Genomic DNA, 26,251 nt, shown 5'->3' with positions numbered 1-26,251 from the left:
GATGAAGCACCTACAATTTCTGGTGGCAAGCAGTTCCGCTGGTTAATTGTCCTCACTGTTAGGAAGTTTCTCTTTAATTCCAGGTTGCTTCTCTCTTTGCTGAGTTTCCATCCATTATTTCTTTTCTTGCCTTCAGGTGCTTTGGAAAATAAGTTGAGCCCCCCCCCCCACTTCTCTGTGGCAGCCCCTCAAATACTGGGATGCTGCTATCATGTCCCCCCCAATCCTTCTTTTCTCTAGTCTAACCATACCCAATTCCTGCAACCGTCCTTCCTGTGTTTTAGCCTCCAGGCCTTTGATCATCTTAGTTGCTCTTTTTGGCACTATTTTCCCAAAGTCTCAACATCTTTTTTGTAATGTGGTGACCAAAACTGGATGCAGGATTCCAGGTGTGGCCTTACTAAGCGATATTAATACTCCAGGTGATTTTGATTCTATGCCTCTGTCTATACAACCAAGGATCGTATTAGCTTTTTTGGCTGCTGCCGCCCACGGCTGGCTCCTGTTTAAGGGATCGTCCACTGGGACTCCAAGGTTCCTCTCCCAGTTCCTGTTTTTGAGCCTGGTGGCTCAGCAGACTAATAGCATTGTGATTAACACCAGCTGTCTGCCATTACTGCAGGGTTCGAATCTCGCCAAGGCTCAAGGTTGACTCAGCCTTCCATCCTTTCAAAGGTAGGTGAAATGAGGACCCAGATTGTGGGGGCAATAAGCTGACTTTGTATAAATATACAAAAGGATGAAGGCTATTGCTTAGCGCATTGTAAGCCACCCTGAGTCTCCGGAGAAGGGCGGCATATAAATCAAATTTAAAAAAAAAAAAAGGTTTCGCCAAATCTGTACTTATACCTTTGGGTTTTTTCTGCCCACATGTGTAAAACTTTGCTTTTCTCCACATTTAATTTCATTTTGTTGGGTAGGGCCAACAATTGTTCAATTCTGTCAAGATCTGTTTGGATCAGTGGTCGGTTTCTACCCGTTCGCCCCGGTTCAGGCCAACCGGTAGCGGCGGTAGTGGGAGGCTCCACCTACCCTCCCAGATGTCATCACGGACGCTCTGCACATGCGCAGAAGCGCCGAACGCGAGCAAAGAGAGAGAGTGTGCATACACGCTCACAGTTCCGAACCGGTAGCGAAGGTAAGTGAAAACCACTACTGTCTTGGGTCCAGTGGTGGGTTCCAACAGGTGTTACTACCGGTTCTCTTCGCGCACGCACTCCACGCAAGCGCATTCAGTTTCAGGTCAGCTGACGTGCGGCAATCCACTCTGCCGCGCCTATCAGCTGGGCTAAAAACCAAAAAATAAAGGTAGGAATAAAGGGGAGCCGGGCGGGAGGGCCCAGCTCCCAGTCATAGAGAACCGGTTCGGTGACGTCACATCGTCACCATTACCGGCTCGGCCGAACCGGGCCGAACCAGGAGCAACCCACCACTGCTTGGATCCAAAGCTTGCTTTCTGGGGTGTTGGCTATTCCTGCGGGCTTAGTGTCATCCGCGAATTTGATGAATTTTCCTTCTGTTCCATCAAATATCATAATCATAGCTTGTGACGGTCATAAGTGGCTCGGTCCTGTGAACGAGCTGATTTTATGACCTTTTTTGAGGCGGGGGTTAAGCAAATCTGCCATTGTTGAGTGAAAGCCATGGTTGTTGAGTGAACCAATGGTTCGCTAGAGACGTGGTTGTTAGGAAATGGTTATTGCCTAATTGATTGGCCAGGAAATATATAAGCCAACATTGTATGTTTGTATTATGTGAATGTATTATGTAGCTTTAAAGAACTGTGCTGAGTCATTCTACATCCTGATTGGCTGAGCTCTGTAGCCAATGTATTTAAGGAGAGCTAAATTATGGTTAGTGTGGACACTGCACCATTTTTACCTGCTGCTACGCTGTAATTCTTTTTGATCTCTCCATGGTCAACTGTTTGATCATGATTATTTATTTACTGCTTTCTGATATTTATTGAACTGTTTTTATATTGTTCCTGATTGTTCCTTATATTTTTCTACAAACTGGTAAGAAGATTTTATATCCCTGGATTGATCTTATATTGCACTTTATATGGCTAAGACTTGGATTGTTAAAGGACTATGATTTTGCTTTTCCCTAAAAGTATAATACTATAAAACCCAGTTTGTCTGTATGTTATTCACAATTACTCTCAAACCGTTTCCATGTGTAAAACTCTAACGGTACTCTGCTTTATAAGACACAACTTCGGGTGTAACTCAACAATATCCTTAACAGCGGTTTTAACAACAAAAAAAGGAAGTAAATGTTGGGTTTTGGCAAAACCATCTTAAAACGTGGTTGCATAACGCAGGACACCTCAAACGGCTGTGACCGGGAGGATTTTTCATCAGGTTCGCCTGATTCGCCACTTGTGTCCCTTTCTGGATCGGGACTCCTTACGCACAGTCACTCATGCCCTCGTCACCTCCTGCCTGGACTATTGCAACGCTCTCTACATGGGGCTCCCCTTGAGGAGCACCCGGAGGCTCCAACTGGCGCAGAGTGCGGCCGCGCGGGTGGTAATGGGAGCGACATGGCGCTCCCGTGTGACTCCTCTCCTGCGCGAGCTGCACTGGCTCCCGGTGGTCTTCCGGGTGTGCTTCAAGGTTTTGGTCACCACCTTTAAAGCGCTCCATGGCTCAGGACCTGGGTACTTGCAGGACCGCCTACTACCACCAATAGCCTCCCACCGGCCAGTATGCTCCCATAGAGAGGGGCTCCTCTGGGTGCCATCGGCCAAACAATGTTGACTGGCGGCCCCCAGGGGGAGAGCCTTCTCTGTGAGGACACCTACTATCTGGAACAAGCTCCCCCCAGAGATACGGAGGATCCCGGATCTGCGCACCTTCCGCCGCGCTCTAAAGACCTTTTTATTTCACCAGGCGGGCCTGGCCTAATTTTCTCCCTCTTTTATAAAAGATTTTTAATTTTTAAATATCCTTTAGTATTTTATACATTCAATTTTAAATTGGTTTTAAAAGTTTGGGGTTTTAAATTTGTTGGGGCCAAAATTATTTAATTTGATTTTATCCTACTTTTAAATTTTGTATGTATGTGTTTTATTGTTTGGCTGTGCACCGCCCTGAGTCCTTCGGGAGAAGGGCGGTATAGAAATTTAAAAAGAAACAAAAAAACTGTAAATTTGCCCTGGTTGCTGAATATCTGAAGTGTGGTCACATGATCACAGGGGGATAAATACATATTTTTTTTAATCAATTATTGTACATCATCCGGAATCGCTTTTAGTGAAACAGGCAGCAATACGCAGGAAGTCCTCGACTTAAGACCACAATTGGGCCCCAAATTTCTGTTGTTAAGCGAGACACTTGTTAAGCGAGTTTTCCCCCATTTTACGGTCTTTCTTGCCAGAATTGTTAAGTGAGTCACATGTTTGTTAAATGAATCTGGCTTCCCTCTTGACTTTGCTTGTCGGAAGGTCAGAAAAGGGGATCACGTGACACCCCACCACTTCCCCCCCCCCCGGATACTGCAACCGTCATAAATACGAGTCAGTTGCCGAGTGTTCGAATTTTGATCACGTGACCCTGGGAATTCTGCAATGGTTGTAAGTGTGAAAAACGGTGATAAGTCGCTTTTTTCAGTACCATTCTAACTTCCAACGATCACTAAATGAACTATTGTAAGTCGAGGACTACCGATCGACAAATAAAATGAAGGATTTTTTGTCCCGCTCCCTTTCCTTATTCTGAACCTCCCTTTTTCCTTGTTTCTCCAACCCCAGTTCTACCTTCAGATTCCTCAGGAGAAGAATGAGATGTTCTGGAATGTTCTTTTTAAGGCGCCCCACATATTTTTTACGACTTATGCAACCAAAGGCCTTGAAGGAAGAAAGAAAAAAAATCCCTTGAATTTTCCTACTTTCCCCATTTCACCAGGTGTTTTCAGTCTCTCTCCATAGTCTGAAATCAGCTTATTCCGCTTTTTATATTCAGCTCCAGGTGTGGCTTTTATTCCTCTTTGTAAGATCTTAAGCAAAACTTTGTTTACGTCAGCCGTTCATGCAACAGTCTGCACATTTTCTTGCATTTACCTTCCCTCCATACATAGGACTTTCTGCAGCCCACACAGTCCTGTTCTATATTTATTGAAATAGAGTTGTTAGCATTTAAATGGCTCCTTCAATCGTATTTCAACTGCATCTGGCATTTTCCTATTTGACAGATGGCTTCTTTCTTTGCTCTTTCTTTCTCTTCTCTCTCTCTCTCTCCCTCCCTCTCCCTTCCTTCCTTCCTTCCTTCCTTTCAGAAATGGTGTAGGGTCTCCTGCTTGGACGGAGGATTGGACCATATGATCTACAAAGTCCCTTCCAACTCTGTTATTCTGTTCTTTCTTTCTTTCTTTCTTTCTTTCTTTCTTTCTTTCTTTCTTTCTTTCTTTCTTTCTTTCTTTCTTTCTCTTTTTCTCTTTCCTCCTTCCTTCCTTCCTTCCTCTTTCATTTTTTTTTAAAATTTTATAATTTTTATTAATATATTCTATACATTAATACACAAATAAAATATACAATCCTGCCACCATGGTATAATATGATTACATTGTCCATAAGTATAAAATCATTCCTTTATACATACATATTTGCCATCATATATATACATCATCATATATCTATTCTATCCCACCTTTTCTGGACCCAATCATACCATACTTTCCAACTGTTATAAAATTCTGAATCTTTTTTACCATTGATCAATCTAGTCAGTCTATCTGATTCCGCACACTCATTAATTTTATATATTATTTTCAATCTTCCTTCCTCTTTCATTAATGCTAGTATATATACCCTCTCTACAGATACTTCTCTCATTCTATCATCCTGTTTTAAGGATATCCCTTTAGACATTTCAATCTTCATTTAATTCTATTAGATAGTTTCCATTACTAAGTAATCTTAATTTGGGTGTGATTTCGGTAATTTCCTTAACCTTCTTTAAAATATATTGTTTTTCTTGCTATTTCCCTCTATTCGTTATGGCTTTTGAGTGAGTTAATCCTATATGGAAATGACTTCTTGACCGATTTTTTTCCTCATTCTGAAGCCTAAAAAGAAACCACCGCAGAGTTGGAAGGGACCTTGGAGGTCTTCTAGTCCAACCCCTTGCTCGAGCAGGAGACCCTAAATGATTTTGGACACATGGCTGCCCAGTCTCTTCTTAGAAACCTCCAGTGATGGAACACCCACAACTTCTGTAGGCAAGCTGTTAATTGCTCTTGCCATTAGGAAATTTCTCCTTAATTTCAGATTGCTTCTCTCCTTGATCAGTTTCCATCCGTTGCTTCTTGTCCTGCCTTCTGGTGCTCCGGAGAATAAATTGACCCCTTCTCCTTTGTGGCAGCCCCTGAGATATTGGAAGACTGCTATCATGTCTTCCTTAGTCCTTCTTTTCATCAGGCTAGACATACCCAATTCCTACAACTTTTCTTTATATATTTTAGTATCCAGCCTCCTAATCAACTTCATTGCTCTTCTCAGCATCATTCCAGAATCTCAACATCTTTTTTATATTGTAGCAACCCAAACGGGATTCATTTTTCCTAGTAATATAGGATTGTTAAAAAAAAAATACCTAGCACTTAAAATTTAAGACAACCACTTCGGTGTAGTGGTTAAGGTATCGTGAGCCTCGGTGGTGCGGTGGTTAGAATGCAGGACTGCAGGCCACTTCTGCTGACTGCCAGCTGACTGCAGTTTGGCAGTTCAATTCTCACCAGCTCTAGGTTGACTCAGCCTTCCGTCCCTCCAAGGTCAGTAAAATGAGGACCCAGATTGTTGGGGGCAAGAGGCTGACTCTTCTCAGAAAGGGCTGTAAAGTACCATAAAGTGGTATATAAGTCTAAATGCTATTGCTATATTCATCATCATCATCATCACCTTTGAACGACCACATAATCCACCCCTTGTGGGGTGGAGTCTGGGCAACTGAATGGAGCTGAGCGTTTACTGGCCGGATGCCTTTCCTGTCACCAATGCGGAGTTTTGTTCAGCAGATATATTCTCAGTGTGCCCAGAGAAAGAAATATCTGCCTCTATCTAGGATCGAACGCATAGCCTCCTGATTGCGAGGCGAGAGCTCTACCTCTAGGCCACCACACCACTCCCTATTGCTATCAACCTAGAAACCGGGAGACTGTGGGTTTTAGACATGAGGTAGGGGGTCAGCTGGGTGACTTTGAGCCAGTCACTCATTTTGAGACCTAGGAGGAAGACAATGGCAAACGACTTCCAAAAATCTTGCCTGTTCTGTCCCTGTACCACAAACGCACCCCCACAGACGGCCTGGAGTTAATAAGCCACAAGACAAAACTCTTTGAAGATAAAGCTGGCAGCAACCCAGTGGCTAGCTGCCAATTCAGACTTTACTCACACAAAACAAAGATTAGACTGCAAGCATTCCGATAAAACAGGCAGAGTTTCAACAATACAAGGATTAATCCAAATGCAGTCCGACAAGGCAGGCAGAAGTCCAGTAACGCAGAGATCATGAATTATTTCCAGTTTTTGCTCGTCACAAACTGAACCGGCCACCACATCCACACCCATGAGCCTTGGTAGTACTAGGGTTTAAGGCACCCTGTTATTAAGCTGCTTAAGACCAGCTGCCTGCAATTACTGCAGGGTTCGAATCTCGCCAAGGCTCAAGGTTGACTCAGCCTTCCATCCTTTCTAAGGTAGGTGAAATGAGGACCCAGTTTGTGGGGGCAATAAGCTGACTTTGTATAAATATACAAAAGGATGAAGGCTATTGCTGAGCACATTGTAAGCCGCCCTGAGTCTTCGGAGAAGGGCGGCATATAAATCAAATTAAAAAAAATAAAAATAAAAATTTATACCCTGTGGGATGTGGTCCAGTGACTCAGCTAATCTCTGGCATGCCTTCCCCTCTGCTGTGCACGCTTCTCCCTGCCCCTCTGCCGAGGGTCCAGCCAGTACTTATCTTCTTCATTGCTGTCCACCTGTGGCTGCGGGGACGTGCTTGGCTCTGAGCCTATCGTTTGGCCTTCGGTGTCCTCCGGAGGGATTGCCAGAGAGGAGGGTCCTGGAGAGGGAGGCCAACTCCTCTCCCTCACTCTCAGAGTCTGCATCTGTCAATAGCCCAGGCTCAGGCAACGGAGCCACAACATTGCCAAGAAAAAGGAAGAAGAGGGAGAGGGGAGAGGAGGGAAGGCAACAATTCTTAACTCGCACCAGTCCCAGGACTCTGGATGCCACAAAATATTTAACAATAACAACATCACCATTAACGAAATCAATTGCAAAAGGCAGCTTTGCTAGGAACAGCCTACATTCTAAGAGGATACCTTGAACAACTTCATATAGCAACATCTGCCTCCCTTCAGATCCTTTGAAAGGACTCAACAGGTAGACAAAAATGCCAAATCCAGTCTAAACACCTGGCTGACTGTGTCACAAACCATAATAAGTTGGCTGGAGGCTTAAGTTGGCAACGGTGGTCCAAGAATATTTCCAAAATGATTCACAAAAAGTAAAGATGGTGAAGATTAGATCTTCCCAAGAAGGATGCCATAATTAAAGGTTAACGTTGTTCTGACTCAACTCCCCAAACACAACAAACCCTCTGTAGTTGAAGCAATGATTCCTTATTAGGAGCGCCGGCAGCCCCGGCAAAAAGTTTCTCTCTCACCGCAGGCTAACAAGTCCGTCCGGCAGGGAGATGAATAATTGTCTGCCACATCAATTCATCTCCACCCCCTGCCTTTTATCCCCAGAGCTTGGGTGGGGCTTCACTAGCAGCGGTGGCTCTTCATTCCCAAGGACCGGCCCATAGATTTCCACTGCTCTCCTCTCCTCTGGCTTCTATGCATCCACGCATCAGGCACTGGACCTAGCTGTTCCTCCTCTTCCTCATCAGCTACCTCCAGACCAGCGGTGAAATGCACTTACCTTCGCTACCGGTTCGGGAATGTGACCACGCGCACCTCTTCTGCACATGCACAGAGAGTCAAAAACGGGACATAATGACGTCCCGGCGGGTGGGCAGAGCCTCCCGCCACCGGCACTACCGATTCACATGAGCCAGATAGATCCGGGCAGATTTCACTGCTGCTCCAGACCTAGGGGCTGTTGACTCTCCATCTGAGGGCTGATGGACGGCCCAGGCTCCGCCTCTGTCTCTTTCTCTCTGCCAACTCCATTCCTTCTTCCCCCTCGGAGCTCCCAGGTTGCCCTGATGCTGACTCTGACTCCCATGCCTCTTCCTCTTCCTCCTCCGATTCGGCTGCTGGAGGGGCTGGCGGCCGACAGGCCACAACAAACATATTGTATTCAGTCCTCTGGTATCATCAATCAGTCCCGAGCCTTAAGACCACCCCTTCCCAAATCCGCCAGCGTAATGCATTCACAATTTTTCTAGCACCTCCCACCTGTTGGGAGGTATACACTTGCTCTATTTAGGTGAGGCTCATAGACGCCTGAGACATTTTTCTTGACAGGGAAGGAGGCCACCTGTGCTCTGTGACCACAAAACACAACCTGGTTTTACGAGAAATCCTCTCTTACCTTGTAGATTTTGCCTTCCTCGGTACCCACCAGGAAGAGATAATCGATCTTCTTGTGAAAATCAAAGGACGTCCCACAACCTGTTTGGCAAACCAAGAAAAAAATACAAATAAGGCAGCAAAATATTTGGGGACCTATTTCATCTGGGCTTTGATTAAAAAATGAGGCATTTGCTTAAGCAAAAAATATACAGGGTTCTTTCGAGCTAAGGGGTGGAAACATCCAATTGCAGGAGGGCCACGTCTCCCAGGGAACCAGCTGTTTGTCTGTCCACCCTGCCTCTACCACCGCCCACCAGCAATGTGTAAGAAGATGGTCAACCACATGGGGACGTCGCTCAGCCTTTAGTTCCATTTTTATTTTCGTGGGAATTTGCTCAGGGATTTCCCCAAACCAAAAAGAGACACATTTCTTGAGCCAGAATAAATAGAATGGAAGGGAAGGGAAGGGAAGGGAAGGGAGTAGAGGAGAGGAGAGGAGAGGCCTATTCTATTCTATTCTATTCTATTCTATTCTATTCTATTCTATTCTATTCTATTCTATTCTATTCTATTCTATTCTACTCTACTCTATTCCATATTTCTATTCCATTCCATTCCACTCCACTCCACTCCACTCCATTCCATTCCACTAGATTCCATTCCATTCCATATTTCTATTCTATTCTATTCTATTCTATTCTATTCTATTCTATTCTATTCTATTCTATTCTATTCTATTCTATTTCTATCCTATTCTATCCTATCCTATTCTATTCTAGTCCATTCCATTCTATTCCATATTTATACTATTCTGTTCTGTTCTATATTCTCTTCCCTTCCCTTCCCTTCCCTTCCCTTCCCTTCCCTTCCCTTCCCTTCCCTTCCCTTCCCTTCCCTTCCCTTCCCTTCCCTTCCCTTCCCTTCCCTTCCCTTCCATTCCATTCCATTCCATTCCAGACTAGACATGAGCTAGAAGGGACCCTGGAGGTCTTCTAGTCCTGCCCTCTGCTCAAGCAGGAGACATATACCAGTCATTTCTTAAAAACCTCCAATGATGATTGGATTGATGATTGAAAACCTCCAACAGCTGGCCCATGATTTCTGAAGGCCAGCTGTCGAATTCTTCATTCACCAGCTACAGAGGCTGCTTCATGTGATGGAAGGGAACTGCATCCAGGTGAAGTCATTATGAGAGACTCCAGAAACGATCCTTTGGCTCGTTTGAAGACCTTCCAACCAGGAGAGGCTGTTTCCGTTTCCTCCTCACTGCTCACTAGAATTTTATTTATTTATTTATTTATTTATTGGTTCGATTTATATGCCCCCCTCCTCCGGAGACTCAGGGCGGCTTACAATGCGTTAAGCAACAGCCTTCATACTTTTGTATATACCTGCTTAGTAGGGTTTTCAGGCCCCCCTAAGCGGTGTTCTTTTTTATACAAAGTCAGCTTATTGCCCCCACAAACCAGGTCCTCATTTTACCTACCTCAAAAGGATGGAAGGCTGAGTCAACCTTGAGCCTGGTGAGATTTGAACTCGCAGTAATTGCTGGCAGCTGGTGCTACTTAACAGCACTTTAGTATGCTGCGCCACCAAGGCTCTTTATCTACCATGTACTGACATGGGATCTTGCTAACGGTGCTTACTCCCAAGGAGTCCTGTCTAGAATTACTGCTTATGGTGCAGATAATGTAAGAAAATGAAGGGAAATTCAGATGGGATCAAGACCGGTGGCCTCTTTGAGCTCGGCTGGTTTTTTTGCAGATGTTACATCACCCAACTAGGGAACAGCATCAGGGCTAGAAGGGAGTTGGGTTTGAAGCAGGGGTGAAATTCACTTACCTTCCCTACCAGTTCGCAAATGTGCGCACGCTGTGTGTGCACTCGCTTCACTCACACCCGCCGTCAACTGCGCATGAGCAGAGGCTTAAAATCGTTGCAAAAAGCGATGTCATGATTTCCGCACGAGTGGGCGGAGCCTCCCGCAGCCGCCGCTAGCTGTTCGCCCGAGCCGTATAGAACCGGCTGAATTCAGCCCTGTTTTGAAGGGAGGAGGAGGAGTTGGGGAGGGGGAGGACTGTGGTCCTTGCTGCTCTCTGAATTTTGGTGTTTCCTTGCAGACGTTTCATGACCCAACTAGGTAACATCATCAGTGCTAGAAGGGAGTGGTGTCTGCAGAGAGGAGGAGGAGGAGAAGGAAGGGGGGGAACTGTGGGATTCGTGGTACTCCTCCTGCTCCTGCTCCTCCTCACCACAATCCTCCCTCTCTTCTAGCACTGATGTTGTTACCTACTTGGGTAATAAAATGTCTACAAAAAAACCCACTAAATTCAGAGAGCGTCAAAGATCCCAGAGTCTTTCTCGTCGTCCTCCTCCTCTTTCTCCTCTCCAGAAACCCCCCTTCCCTTCTAGCACTGATGACATTACCTAGTTGGCCCATGAAACGTCTACAGGAAAACTACCCAGCTCAGAGAGCACCAAGGAGCCCACAGTTCATCCCTGAGCCATCAAGGTTTTCCTTCAACTGGAGGCCGTACCAATGGTGTCCAGCTGCAGCCCCTCCGGTCCTTCCACCGTAGTTCCTTCAACCAGCAGCTTGATGATGTCTGTGTGGACCAGCTCGTTCTGTTGGGAGAAGAAAGATCGGAGCCATGTTGGCAGCCTGACGTCAACGAGAAAAAGCTTTGAAATGGAACATTTCCGGAGGGATTAAAAAGCAAGGAAGGGGAGGAAAGTCCCGAATGCTTCATGAAGGTATAACAGTATCAGAGTTGAAAGGGACCTTCGAGGTCATCTAGTCCAACCCCCTGCTCACGCAGGAGACCTATACTAGGGATTCGAACCGTCGAACTGCCGACCTTTCTATCCAATAACTTATGGAAGGACGGTGATAATGAGAACATTGTACGTGTTTCCATGGTGTCCTATCAGACACCCATCTAGGTCAGGGTTGTCCAAACTTGGCAACTTTTAAGACTTGTGGACTTCAAGTCCCAGAATTCCCCAGCCAGTTTACATTGCCCAACTAGGCAACATCATCATTGCTAGAAGGGAGTAAGACTTGGTCTTGGCTCGTTTACCATTCCCTACGACAGAGTAAACCATCGGTATATGAACAGACAGCAAACCCCTCTCCCTTCTAGCACTGATGCTGTTCCCTAGTTGGATAATGAAAAGTCTGCAAGGAAACAACCAAGCTCAGAGAGCACCAAAGACCCAACTTTCCTCCTTCTCTCCACAAACCCCGCTCCCTTCTAGCACTGATGATGTTACCCAGTTGAGTCATGAAATGTCTGCAAGAAAACAATCAAGTTCAGAGAGCACCAAGGATCCCTTGGTAAGGCCTGAATTCCCTGATGGGAATTCTGGGGAATTCTGGGACCTGAAGTTCACAAGTCTTAAAGTTGCCAAAGATGGACGCGTCTAGGACTAGAGCTCCCTGTCTCATGGTGATTAGTCCAAAGTCACCCAGCTGGCTTTCATGGTTAAAATGAGACTAGAACTCCCTGTCTCCTGGTGATTGGCCCAAAGTCACCCAGCCGACTTTCATGGCTAAGACGGGACTAGAATTCACAGTCTCCTAGTGATTGGCCCCAAGTCACCCAGCCAGATTTCATTGTTAAGGTGGGACTAGAACTCACAGTCTCCTGGTGATTGGTCCAAAGTCACCCAGCTGGCTTTCATGGCTTTGACGGGACTAGAATTCATAGTCTCCTGGTGATTGGCCCAAAATCACCCCTCCAGCTTTCATGCCTGAAGTGGGACTAAGTGTCTAACCTGCTTTCTAACCTGGTGCCCTAACCACTAGACCGAATTGGCTTCTAAAGACACTTATGACTCCAGTAAAGGATTCGTAGTCACAGAACAAATAGAAAAATCTTCGTTCAAACACTGCCGATCTGGAGAGTGTCAGGGTTGGAAGCAGATGTGCTCTCGAGATGTCGCTTGGTCGGTTTCGGCTTAGCATAATTTGTTCCGCATGGCTTACAGATCAGGGATACGGGATCCAAGCCAACTGAGTTTCACGGCAATAACGATTAAACAAGCTATGGCTTAGCGCGGCAGGAAGTCAGCCAAATATATATATATATATATATAAAATACCCCCAAAGGGCTACAATTCCCTTCATTTTAGCCAGAGCGATGGTCTAGACTTGTGGGTTGGCTGAGCCAACTCTGCACGGATCTCTCGTCTTATGAATTGTTATCTTTCCCTTTGTTGGGCTTTAAAAGTCTTGAAAAGGAGGAATGGAAAACAGCAATTATAGGTTCACTTCACTCCCCGTGAAAACTTCCCAACAAAGCACAGCTCGGCTCTCTCGTTTCAAGAACAAAGCCCCAATATCTTTATTTTTGGGAAACGGCTTCGGGGAACTGAATAGGTTTTGCACAACGGGGGATTTGGGAGAGAAGTTGAACAAAGTTGAACAAAGAGCAAGGCAGAAAAAGGAAGGACGACTGCCCAAGGAGCTGCTGATCCAGTTCGACAAAGGAATTATTGAGTCTTTCATCTGCACCTCCATAACTGTCTGGTTTGGCTCTGCAACTCAACAAGACAGACGGAGACTTCAGAGGATAATCAGAACTGCAGAAAAATCCATGGCTACCAACCTGCCTTCCACTGAGGACCTGTATACTGCTGAGTCAAAAAGAGGGCTGGGAAAATATCTACAGACCCCTCGCATCCTGGACATAAACTGTTTCAACACCTACCCTCAAAACGACGATATAGAGCACTGCACACCAGAACAACTAGACACAAGGACAGTTTTTTCCCCAACGCCATCACTCTGCTAAACAAATAATTCCCTCAATGCTGTCAAACTATTCACTAAGTCTGCACTATTATTAATTTTCTCATCGTTCCCACCACCCAGCTCCTCCCACTTACGACTGTATGACTGTAATTTTGTTGCTTGTATCCTTATGATTTAAATTGATATTGTTTCCTGATTGCTTCCTTCCTTCCTTCCTCCCTCTCTTCCTTCCTTTTTTCTCCTTCCTTCCTCCCTCCCTCCATCTTCCTTTTCTCTCCATCCTTCCTCCTTCCCTCCCTCCCTCCCTTCCTTTTCTCTCCTTCCTTCCTTCCTTCCTTCCTTATTTGTACCCTATGACTATCATTAAGTGTTGTACCTTATGATTCTTGATGAACGTATCTTTTCCTTTATGTACTCCGAGAGCGTATGCACCAAGACCAATTCCTTGTGTGTCCAATCACACTTGGCCAATAAAGAATTCTATTCTATTCTATTTTCTCCTTCCTTCCTTCCTTCCTCCCTCTCTTCCTTCCTTTTTTCTCCTTCCTCCCTCCCTCCTTCTTCCTTTTCTCTCCATCCTTCCTCCTTCCCTCCCTCCCTCCCTCCCTTCCTTTTCTCTCCTTCCTTCCTTCCTTATTTGTACCCTATGACTATCATTAAGTGTTGTACCTTATGATTCTTGACGAATGTATCTTTTCTTTTATGTACACCGAGAGCGTATGTACCAAGACAAATTCCTTGTGTGTCCAATCACACTTGGTCAAATAAAGAATACTATTCTAATTTATTCTATGTATATAAAAGTCTGCAACTGGATCCATGAATCTGCCGGCAGCCGAAAGAAGTGCTGTAGGGGGAATCATGCAATACTCAGAATAGAATGAGCTGGAAGGGACCCTGGAGGTCTTCTAGTCCAGCCCCCTGCTTGTGAAGGCAGACAGAACTGCAGCTGATAATACATGTGGTCCCTGACTTACAACAGTTCATATAGTAACTGTTCAAAGTTACAAGGCCCCTGAAAAAAATGGATCTAATGACCATTTTTCACACTTAAAAGACTGTTTCAGCATTCCCAGGGTCATGGGGTCCAAATTCAAATGTTTAGCAACTGGTATGTACTTATGACAGTTGCCATGTTTCCCAGGGTCATGTGATGCCATTTTGTGGCCTTCTGACAAGCAATTAACCATTGGAACAGCTTGCCACCAGAAATCATGGCCACTCCATCACTGGACGTTTTTAAGAAGAGTCTAGATAGTCACTTATCTGAAATAATATAGGTTCTCTTGCTTGAGCCAGTGGGCTGGACTAGAAGACCTCCAAGGTCCCTTCCAGTTCATTCCATTCTAAGACAGGGGTCTGCAACCTTAAGCACTCAAAGAGCCATTTGGACCCGTTTCCCACAGAAAAGGAAACACCGGGAGCCACAAAACCCTTCCCGTGCCTGACTATTTCTTGAGCGGCCACAAAATTAGCAGATGTAGTTGAATTAAATGTTGTGTTTTCTTCTGAAACTTTTCTTGTCTTGGATTTATCCATGGTTGGCCTATCGGGGGGTTGAAAAGCTCAGTAAATCGCGTGCCGGCGGGTGTCACACATTGGCGGTTGTGATGCATATTTTGAGTGACAGGGAGCCGCAGCAGAGGGGTGAAAGAGCCACATGCGGCTCCAGAGCTGCAGGTTGCTGACCCCTGTTCTAACAGAAAGTCAATGGGGAAGTCAGATTTACTAAACCACAGGCCTCGCCTTCCATTCAATGGGCTTTACTCTCAGGTAAATGCAAACAGGATTGGAGTATGAATTTGGGAAGCGGTTATATATGTTGACGACAGCAAGACCTTTACGCACAAAAACGGAAGGGCACTTTGACTCCTACATTGGATGAACGGTTGCAAAAGTTGATGGAGTTCGCAGAGAAGGCTTTGATCAAAGAAAAAAATACAATTACTTTTGTTTCTCTTTGGAAACCGCTTCTGGACTTTGTGCTTGAGATGGGGGGGAAAAAGGACATTTTGATTTTGGGTTTTACTGATTAGATAGGTTTATTGTTATAGAAATGGCTAGTTTTTAGTAGCAAAACAAAATTGGCTGATGTGGAGGCATAAACTGAATATCTTAGATCAAGAGGAGTTAGCACAAAAAATAAAAAGAACAAAACAATACTACTTTGAGAACGCCAACAAGTCGAGAAGGTGCCTGGCTTATAAATTAAAAAAGGAAAACGAAAAAGGGCAAATCTATGCATTAGAAGATGCAAAGGGCAACCCTTTAAATAAAGAAGAAGATAAATTAGAAAGAGCAAGGGAATACTTATGAAGCCCTTTACAAAGAAGAGGAGGTCCCAGAAGAAAAAGTAGAGCAATACCTGGCAAATGCTGAGCTTCCACAAATAACGGAGGAAGAGAGGGAAATGCTTAATGGAAAAATAACAATGGAAGAACTTAAAACAGCCCTCTCCAAAATCAAAAACAATAAATCGCCAGGCCCGGATGGATTCCCAGGGGAAATATATAAAAAATTGGAAGAAACATTACAACCAAAATTAGTGGAAATTTTCAATGAGGCCCTGATGGGTGCAAAAATCCCAGACACGTGGAGGGAAGCGCATGTCACACTTTTACCGAAAGAAGGTGCCGACCTAAAACAAATTCAAAATTACAGGCCAATTTTCCTTCTAAACACTGATTACAAATTATTCATGAGCATAATGGCGGAAAGAATTTAAAAAATACTAAACGCCTGGATACACAAAGATCAAAACGGATTCCTCCCGGGGTGGCAAATTAGGGACAATTTGAGAATTGTGTTGAACACTCTAGAATATTACGAAGAGCATCCGGAAAAGCAGATGGCTCTAATTTTTTTGGATGCCCAAAAGGCGTTCGATAATTTGAACTGGAATTTTATGACCAAGCAAATTAAAATAATGGGATTTGGAACAAATTTTGAAAAAATGATAGAAACCATCTATGATAACCACAGGGCAAGCATTTTAGTAAATGGCGACAGGACAAGAACATTTCAGATTAGGAAGGGGGTAAGGCAAGGATGCCCCCTATCACCGCTATTATTCATTTTGGCTCTAGAAGTCCTACTACGAAAAATTAGAAATAATGAAGAAATTAAAGGCCTAAAGATTAGGAAAGAAGTTTACAAAACGCAAGCATTTGCGGACGATGTCGCCCTAATACTAGAAGACCCATTAGAATCCGGACAAAAAATATTAGAGGAATTGGGCAAATTTGGAGAGGTGGCAGGCTTCAAATTGAATAAAACTAAAACCAAAATATTAACTAAGAATGTAACTGAGGAACAGAAGAAAGAGATAGAAGAAACGCTGGGATTATAGGTTGTCAAAAAAATAAAATACCTAGGAATTTGGATATAAGCACTATAAGGTGCTCATCCCTAAAGGAAGATAATTATACCCCCTTAATTAAAAAAGTGAAACAAGATTTGGACAGATGGAAGAAAATTAAATTGTCACTTATAGGCAAGATAGCCGCGATCAAGATGAATATCCTTCCCAAAATTCTATTCTTATATCAAAACATACCAGTGATCTTAGACAAAAAAACTCTTTCAGAATTAAACAAAAACATCAGGGAATTTTTATGGGATGGGAAAAAGCTGAGGATTTCACTTAAAATTTTACAGGGAAAAAGGAATATGGGAGGCTTTGGACTCCCCGATTGGGAAACATATTATAGGGCAGCCAAGCTACTATGGATTAGGGAGTGGGCCACACTGGAAAATAAGAGAATCCTAACCTTAGAAGGCCACGATCTACAGAAAGGGTGGCACACATACTTGTGGGACACAGAGAAGAAAAAGAAAACATATTTCCATAGACATAAAATTAGGGAGTCCTTAATACAAACATGGATTGGAATTAGGCAGCGATATTATACTAAAGTCCCCAAATGGCCCTCCATGATGGAGGCTTTGATTTATCCAAACAGGTGGAGAATGGAGAAAATGTGCAGATATAAAGATATATTAGATGGAGGAGGAAATCTTAAATCAAATGACACCCTGAGAGACCAAGGTATAAATTTAGATTGGTGGACCTATCTACAAATAAAATCAAGATATCAGAAAGATAAGGAAGAATATGGCTTAGAATTAGGATACAATGGACTAGACAAAATCTTGATGGGAACGGGAAAAAAAGTTTTGGCTAAACTATACAACTACTTACTAGATGAGGACAGAGATGAAGAGACAGCTAAAAACCAATTGAGAGCATGGGAAAAAAAACACAGGACGTAGTTTAAATTTTAATGAATGGGAAGAGGCTTGGAATAAAAACTACAAATTGACCAGAGCTGCGACGTATAAGGAGAATCAGTATAAAATGCTCCACAGGTGGTTTCTAGCACCTGCCAGACTAGCCAAGATGTTTCCCAATATGCACCCAAATTGCTGGAAATGTGGCTATGGTCAGGGCACCTTCTATCACATGTGGTGGACATGCCCCGAAGTGAAAAGATACTGGAACAGAATTTGGAGATGGCTACAGGAAATAATTGGAGAAGATATAGAATTGACACCGGAAATATTTCTCCTGGGAATAGTAAAGAAGGGGTATGGAAAGAAAAAGATTCACCTGATAATACATATAACCACAGCTGCTAGACTGGCCTATGCACAATTCTGGAAAGAGAAAACCCTGCCACCAGAAGATCTTACAATTAAGAAAATACTGGAGTGCGCAGAGATGAGTAAATTAATGTATGAAATAAACAATGATGAGAACTCATAGTATTATACTGTGTGGGAAAGGTGGTATGAATGGATGAATGATAGAATTAAAGCAGGAGTATACGGTGCGTCAAATAAATAGCAACAAATAGCTTAAGTGACACCAGATATATTCTATGTATATATGTATAAACACTGCACATCCAATGTTAATAGAAATGAGATTTCTTTTGTATGTATATAAAACTCAATAAAGTATATTTAAAAAAAAAAGAAATGGCTAGTTTTTATTATTACGTAAAAGTAAAAAGTTGAGGTTTGATGCTATAATTATCTTATTCTACTGCACCAAAGGGACTTGGAAATTAATGCCTTTTCTTTCTTTCTTTTTCTTTTTCTTTCTTTCTTTTTTTCTTTCCTTCTCTTTCTTTCTTTCTCTCTTTCTTTCCTTCCTTTCTTCCTTTCCTTCTCTTTCTTTGTCTTTCTTTCCTTCCTTCCTTCCTACCTTTCTTTCTTTTTCTTTTTCTTTCTTTCCTTCCTTCCTTTCCTTCTTCTTTCTTTCTTTCTTTCCTTCCTTCCTTTCCTTCTTCTTTCTTTCTTTCTTTCCTTCCTTCCCTTCTTCTTTCTTTCTTTCTTTCTTTCTTTCTTTCTTCTTCCTTCCTTCCTTCCTTTTGCAAGATATAATTCCTTTTGCCCCATGCGTTTCCATTTTCCTTTTCCCCCCTTATTTCCCTACTCTTTTCTTTTTCATTTCTGTATTAATAAATATTTTAATAAACTATTTTTTTTTAAAAAAAAGGATCACAGTATTAACAAGAAATGCCAAAATAGCATTTGTTTTTAGCAATGCTGAAATTCAAATTTTTTTACTACTGGTTCTGTGGGCATGGCTTGGTTGACATGGTGAGGCTTGGTGGGTTTGGCTTGGTGGGCGTGGCAGGGGAAGGATACCCATTCCCTCCCCATTCCAGGGGAAGGATATTGCAAAATCTCCATTCCCACCCCACTCTGGGGCCAGCCAGAGGTGGTATTTGCCGGTTCTCCGAACTGCTCAAAATTTCCGCTACCGGTTCTCCAGAACCTCTCAGAACCTGCTGAATAGCACCCCTGGGTTTTAGGTACGTTGAAGTCCTCGCCGAGAAATGAATGTATTTGGTAAATTATTACAGTATATGGTCTGGCTCACAGGCTAATTTTCTTGTCAGGTTCTAGCTTAGCACAACTGTGGCTACTCAACAAGCATCATGGTCCATACAGCTTTGCATCCCCAAGAGGGACAGAAGAAGCCATTGTTAGCATCCTTGGGTCAAGGCCAAAACTACACAAGGTCAACTTAGGGGGAGTCTGGCTCCAAAACTGGGAGAGGAACCTTGGAGTCCCAGTGGACGATCCCTTAAACAGGAGCCAGCCGTGGGCGGCAGCACCAAAAAAGCTAATACAATCCTTGGTTGTATAGACAGAAGCATACAATCAAAATGACGTGAAGTATTAGTACCGCTTCATAAATCTTTAGTAAGGCTACACCTGAAATCCTGCATCCAGTTTTGGTCACCACATTACAAAAAAGATGCTGAGACTTTGGAAAAAGTGCAAAGAAGAGCAACTAAGATGATTAAAGGCCTGGAGACTAACATACGAAGAACGTTTGCAGGATTTGGGTTTGGCTAGTCTAGAGAAAAGAAGAATTAAGGGTGACAAGGATAGCAGTCTTCCAGTATTTGAGGGGCTGCCACAAAGAAGTGGGGGGGGAAAATCAAGCTATTCTCCAAAGCATTTGAAGGCAAGAAAAGAAATAATGGATGGAAATTAAACAAAGAGAGAAGCAACCTGGAATTAAAGAGAAACTTCCTAACAGTGAGGACAATTAACCAGTGGAATGGCTTGCCACCAGAAGTTGTGGATGCTCCATCACTGGAAGTTTTTAAGAAGAGACTGGACAACCACTTGTCTGAAATGGCATAGGGTCTCCTGCTTGAGCAGGGGGCTGGACTAGAAGACCTCCAAGGTCCCTTTCCAGCTCTATTCCGATTCGAGAGTCCTTCCTTACCTTAACCAACGTCCAGGAGACAATGCGGCCATCGGAAGAGACCGAGAAGAAATTCAAATTGTTGTCCATATCGTCCTTCTGCCACTTCACCTGGGGGGTGAAAGAAGAAATCTGATATTGAAAAGCAGCTGTGCCTTTCCCAAGCAAGTACGGGTAAACTTGGTAGTACAGTGGTCTAAAGCACCCTGTTATTAACATTCAGCTGCCTGCAATTACTGCAGGTTCAATTCTCACCAGGCTCAAGGTTGACTCAGCCTTCCATCCTTTCTAAGGTAGGTAAATTGAGGACCCAGTTTGTGGGGGCAATAAGCTGACTTTGTATAAATATACAAAAGTATGAAGGCTATTGCTTAACGCATTGTAAGCCGCCCTGAGTCTCCAGAGAAGGGCGGCATATAAATAATAAATAAATAAATAAATAAAAATAAAATAAATAAACTGTTTGTTTTGTGACCATTCAAAGTTACCATGGCACTGAAAAAAGGACCGGTTTTCACACTTATGACTGTTGCAGCATCCCCAGGGACAGATGATCAAAACTCAAGATGCTTGGCAACTGGCATGTACTTATGACAGTTGCAGTGTCTCCCGGGGTCACTTGATCCCTCTTTGCAACCTTCTGACCAGCAAAATCGATAGGGAAGCCAGATTTGCTTAACAATTACGGTATGTGACTAGCTTCACGGCTGCAGTGATTCATTTAACGACCGTGGCAAGGAAGGTCCCAGTAAAATGGGGTAACATTTACTTAACCAATGTCTCGCATAGCCACAGAAAATTTCGGTTCAATTTTGGTCGTTAAGTCAAGGACTACCTGTTTTGGAACATTTTTACAAGGGCAGTGATCTACTAGTCTAGGGGTCAGCAACCTGCCGCTCTGGAGCTGCATGTGGCTCTTTCGCCCCTCTGCTGCGGCTCCCTGTCACTCAAAATGTGCGTCACAACCGCCAATGTGCGACACCCGCCGGCACGTGATTTATTGAGCTTTTCAACCCCCGGTAGGTCAGCCATGGATAAATCCAAGAAAAGAAAAGTTTCAGAAGAAAACAGAGCGTTTCATTCAACTACATCTGCTAGTTTTGTGGCCGCTCAAGAGATAGTCAGGCACGGGAAGGGTTTTGTGGCTCCCGGTGTTTTCTTTTCTGTGGGAAACGGGTCCAAATGGCTCTTTGAGTGTTTTTAAGGATGCAGACCCCTGTACTAGTCTATTAAGCCCAAGATTACTGCATTCACGTGTGTGTGTGTGTGTGTTGTGTGTGTTTGTGTGTGTGTGTAGGCACTTGGCAAATGACTCGTGACGGTCGCAGAGTCCCGGGGTCATGTGATCCCCTTTTGCGACCTTCTGACCTATTAATAACTTAACAAACGCAATCATTCACTTAACAATGGTGACAAGGAAAGTCGTAAAATGGGGCAAAACTCACTTAGCCAATGTTCCACTTAGCAACATACATTTTCGGCTCAATTGTGGTCGTAGCCTGAGGACTGCCTGTACTTGCTGATGTGGTCGCTCCATCTTGTTTTAGATCTCTTTCGTTGACGCTTTTGATCGAGGGGGATCCATTCTAGGACCGCCTTGGTCCACCTGCCCTCAGTTCTTTTTCCTAGGTGACCAGCCCATTTCCACTTCACATCTTCTGACTCTCTTGATGGCATCGTATAGTGCCGTTTGTTCTCTAATCCGTATGTATGTATATATGTATGTATCTGTCTATCATCTATCTATCTATCTATCTATCTATCTATCTATCTATCTATCTATCTATCTATCTATCTATCTATCTAAATATCTATCTATCTATCTAAATATCTATCTATCTTATCTTCTATCTATATATTCATCCTCTATCTATCTATCTATCTATCTATCTATTATCTACTATCTAAATATCTATCTATCTAAATCATCCATTATCTATCTATCATCTATCTATCTATCTATCCATCTATCTATCATCTATCTTCTATCTATCCATTCTCTCTCTCTCTCAATATCTATCATCTATCTATCTATCATCTATCTATCTATCTATCTATCTATCTATCTATCTATCTATCTATCTATCTATCATCTAAATATCTATCATCTATCTTCTATTTATATATCCATCCTCTATCTATCTATCTATCTATCTATCTATCTATCTATCTATCTATCTATCTATCTATCTATCTATCATCTACTATCTATCATATATCTATCATCTACTATCTAAATATCTATCTATCTAAATCATCCATTATCTATCTATCTATCTATCTATCTATCTATCTATCTATCTATCTATCTATCTATCTATCTATCATCTATCTTCTATCTATCCATCCTCTCTCTCTCTCAATATCTATCTATCTATCTATCTATCTATCTATCTATCTATCTATCTATCTATCTATCTATCTATCTATCTATCTATCTATCTATCTATCATCTAAATATCTATCATCTATCTTCTATCTATATATCCATCCTCTATCTATCTATCTATCTATCTATCTATCTATCTATCTATCTATCTATCTATCTATCTATCTATCTCCCCCTCTCAATTACGTCTCAGAGATTGCCTGGACTGCCAAAGATTTTTTTTTCCATTTCAGAAGTGGTTTGCCATTGCCTCCTTCAATCAGACCGAACCTGGAAGGGACCTGGGAGATCTTCTAGTCCAACCAACTCCCTGCTCAGGATGAGACACTATACCATTTGAGACAACTGGCTGTCCCATCTCTTCTTAAAAATCTCCCGTGATAAAGCACCCACAACGTCTGGAGATAAACAGTTCCAGTAATTAATTAACAGAATATCAGAATTGGAAGGGACCTTGGAGGTCTTCTAGTCCAACCCCGCTGCTCAAGCAGGAGACCATTATACCATTTCAGACAAATGGTTGTCCAATCTCTTCTTGAAAACCTCCAGTGATGGAGCACCCACAACTTCTGAAGGGCTTCCTGGGGCTGCATCTGGAGGTGACGAGGGCAGGAGGGATTATGAGCAGAGCCTCCCAATCTAGGAATAGGCAGAACTGGTGCACAACTCAAAAGTTCTGTGTGTGAATGCTGTTGTGTTCTCTCTGTTTGTTTTAACGAAGACTTTGCAGCAGGGGTGAAATGCTCCCGGTTCAGACCGGATCGCCCGATCCGGTAGCGATGGCGGTGGGTGGTTCGGAGAACTGGTAGCAAAAATCCCTGTGCCCCCCCCCCATGCCCAGCTAAGCCGCACGATCATCAGAGGCTTTTTTTTTACTTTTAAAAGCATTTTTTCTACCACCTCTTCCTACGAAAAAATGCTTTTAAAAGTTAAAAAAAAAAAAGCCTCTGATGATCGCGCGGCTCAGCTGGGATCCTCAGAGGCTTTTCAAAGCATTTTTTTCTGCAACCTCTTGGTCGAAGAGATGGTAAAAAAAAAATGCTTTGAAAAGTCTCTGATGATCCCAGCTGAGTTGCCTGATCGGCAGAGGCTTTTCAAAGCATTAGAAAAAAATGCTTTGAAAAGTTTAAAAAAAAAAAATTGGCCACGCCCACCCAGTCACATTACCCCACCACCACCACCAAGCCACGTCCACAGAACCGGTAGTAACACATTTTCCATTTCACCGCTGCTTTGCAGCCCAGCTTGTGAACCACGTCCATCGTTGACCAAACAGGGAAATGGATTTCATCTCTTAAATCATTTGGATAATTAATTTTGGAAGCCGAGACTGAGCTTTTTGGTCCCGGAGCTTCGATTTCTAAAACGAGACGCTAAAATGAGAATATATGGGCAGCTTTCAAGAAAATGGATGGGGCTTAAAGAGCCCGATTTATTATTCAGAATTGGGTAAGGTTCCACTAACTTGATTTTCGGGGAAATACAACTGACTGAAAAAACTAGGACTGGTTGTGGGTTGCATGTTTATTATGGGAGAAACTCTGGACTTCTTGGAAACAGCCCTTTTCTCAATCCAGATAATCACAGAGAAATAGATTCTCCCATTTATTTGCCTCCTGTTTTCAAAGAAAAATTTTGATGGAAGGCAGAAGATTCTCAGTTTAATACTTATGATGTTACCTAGCTGGGTAGTGAAAATTCTGCAAGGAAACAGCTAAGCTCAGAGAGCACCAAGGACCCCACAGTCAGGGGTGAAATCCAGCAGGTTCTGGAGAACCGGAAGCGGAAATTTTGAGTAGTTCGGAGAACCGGCAAATACCACCTCTGGCTGGTCCCAGAGCGGGGTGGGAATGGAGATTTTGCAGTATCCTTCTGCTGCCATGCCCACCACGCCACACCCACAGAACCGGTAGTAAAAAAAAATTGGATTTCACCACTGCCCACAGTCCAGAGGTGGGTTTCAGCAGGTTCTGACCAGTTCTGGAGAACCGGTAGCGGAAATTTTGAGTAGTTCACAGAACCGGTAGTAAAAATTCTGACTGGTTCCGCCCCCCCCTCTATTCTCTGCCTCCCAAGTCCCAGCTGATCGGGAAGAAATGGGGATTTTGCAGTAACCTGCCCCTGCCACGCCCACCAAGCCATGCCCACAGAACCGGTAGTAAAAAAAATTGGATTTCACCACTGCCCACAATCCTCCTCCTCCCTGCAAACCCTCATTCCCTTCTAACACTGATTATGTTACCTAGTTGGGTTATGAAATGTCTGCAAGAAAACTAAGCTCAAAGAGCATCAATGACCCCACAGCACTTCTCCTCCTCCCCCTCCCCGTCCACACAACCCTTTTCTTCTGGCATGGATGATATTACCTAGTTGGGTAATTAAACGTCTGAAGGGAAACAACTAAGCTCAGAGAGCACCAAGACCCCCCAAATGCTCCTCCTCTTCCTCTTCCTCTTCCTCCTTCTCCTCCCCTTCTTCCACTCCACACAACCCCTCTGATGATGATCCCTAGGTTTTTTTTTTTTTGGTTTTTTTTAAAATTTGATTTATATGCCGCCCTTCCCCGGAGACTCAGGGCGGCTTACAATGCGCTAAGCAATAGCCTTCATTCTTTTGTATATTTATACAAAGTCAGCTTATTGCCCCACAAACTGGGTCCTCATTTCACCTACCTTAGAAAGGATGGAAGGCTGAGTCAACCTTTGGACAATGAATCGTCTGAAAAGAAACCACCAAGCTCAGAGAGGACCAAGGACCCCTCCTCCTCCTCCTCCTCCTCTCCACAAACCCCCCTCCCTTCTAACGCTGCTGATGTTACCCAGTTAACATCCCCAATGCCTTTTAGATGCACTGATGACGTCCCCTAGTCAGGTCATGAAACGTCTGCAAATAACAACCTAGAGAGCGCCAAGGACTCCAGCCCTTGAACCCCAAAGATTCTCTTCTATCACACCTGAGATTCTGCCGATCCACTCAGTTCTCCGTGAAGACCTGGGCCCGGAGAGGCAGAGGAGGGAGAAGGGAGTCCTCACCTGCCAGACGGGGTCGGTGTGCTTCCCAGACAACTTGCTGCTTTTGTAGCCTGGCTGGGTGGCCGTGGGTTTCTTCAGGTTGTAGATGGCCACGTTGCCGTCGTAGAAGCCCACCACAATCAGGTAGGGGTGTTCCACGTGGATGTCAAGGCACATGATGCCGCTCTCGCTGGCAAAGACGTACTCGGGGAAAGAGGGGTTCTTCAGGGTGTACAGCAGCAGCATCCCCCGGCTCTGCTTCATGAAGTCATCTGGAGGAAGAGGAGGAGGAGGAAGGGGGAGGTGGAGAAGGGAGAGGAAGAACGAGGAGGAGGAAGGGGGAGGAGGAGGAGGAAGAACGAGGAGGAGGAAGAGGAGGAACGAGAGAGGAGGGGGAGGAGGAGGAGGAAGAGAAGAGGAGGAAGAGGAAGAGGAACGAGAGAGGAGGAGGAAGAAAGAGGAGGAGGGGGAAGAGAAGAGGAGGAACAAGAGAGGAGGAGGAAGGAAGAGGAGGGGGAGGAGGGAGAAGAGAAAAGGAGGAGGAAGAGGAGGAGGAACGAGAGAGAAGGAGGAAGGAGGAAGAGGGGGAGGAGGAAGAAGAAGAAAAGAGGAGGAGGAAGAGAAGAGGAGGAGGACGGGGGATGGGGGAGGAGGGAGAAGAAGAGAAAAGAAGGAGGAAGAGGAGGAGGAACGAGAGAGAAGGAGGAAGGAGAAGGAGGGGAGGAAGAGGAGGCGGAAGAGAAGAGGAGGAGGAGGAAGGAGGAGGAGGGGAGGAGGAAGAGGAGGAGAAGGAAGAAGAGAAGAGGAAGAGGAGGAGGAAGGGGAAGAGGGGAGG

The 26,251-nt window shown here is 44.0% G+C and overlaps 1 protein-coding gene across 2 annotated transcripts in view; it reads right to left on the bottom strand.

The window, feature by feature from the left end:
* The window catches only part of DNAI1 (dynein axonemal intermediate chain 1), a 168,968-nt gene that overhangs the window by 55,832 nt on the left and 86,885 nt on the right, over positions 1-26,251 (bottom strand). For both annotated transcript variants that reach the window (XM_087885484.1, XM_087885485.1), the window contains 4 exons: positions 25,438-25,688; positions 20,038-20,127; positions 11,067-11,154; positions 8,549-8,628 (listed from right to left, as the gene is read on the bottom strand). In XM_087885484.1, coding sequence (XP_087741610.1) covers positions 8,549-8,628; positions 11,067-11,154; positions 20,038-20,127; positions 25,438-25,688 — 509 coding nt within the window. The remainder of the gene's footprint in view (positions 1-8,548; positions 8,629-11,066; positions 11,155-20,037; positions 20,128-25,437; positions 25,689-26,251) is intronic.

The sequence above is a fragment of the Pantherophis guttatus genome, chromosome 2 (assembly GCF_059756535.1).
Source record: "Pantherophis guttatus breed Tessera chromosome 2, ASM5975653v1, whole genome shotgun sequence".
Taxonomy (NCBI): Eukaryota; Metazoa; Chordata; class Lepidosauria; order Squamata; family Colubridae; genus Pantherophis; species Pantherophis guttatus.
Note: the sequence above shows the minus strand (reverse complement) of the source record. Positions and strands in the feature narration are given on the sequence as shown.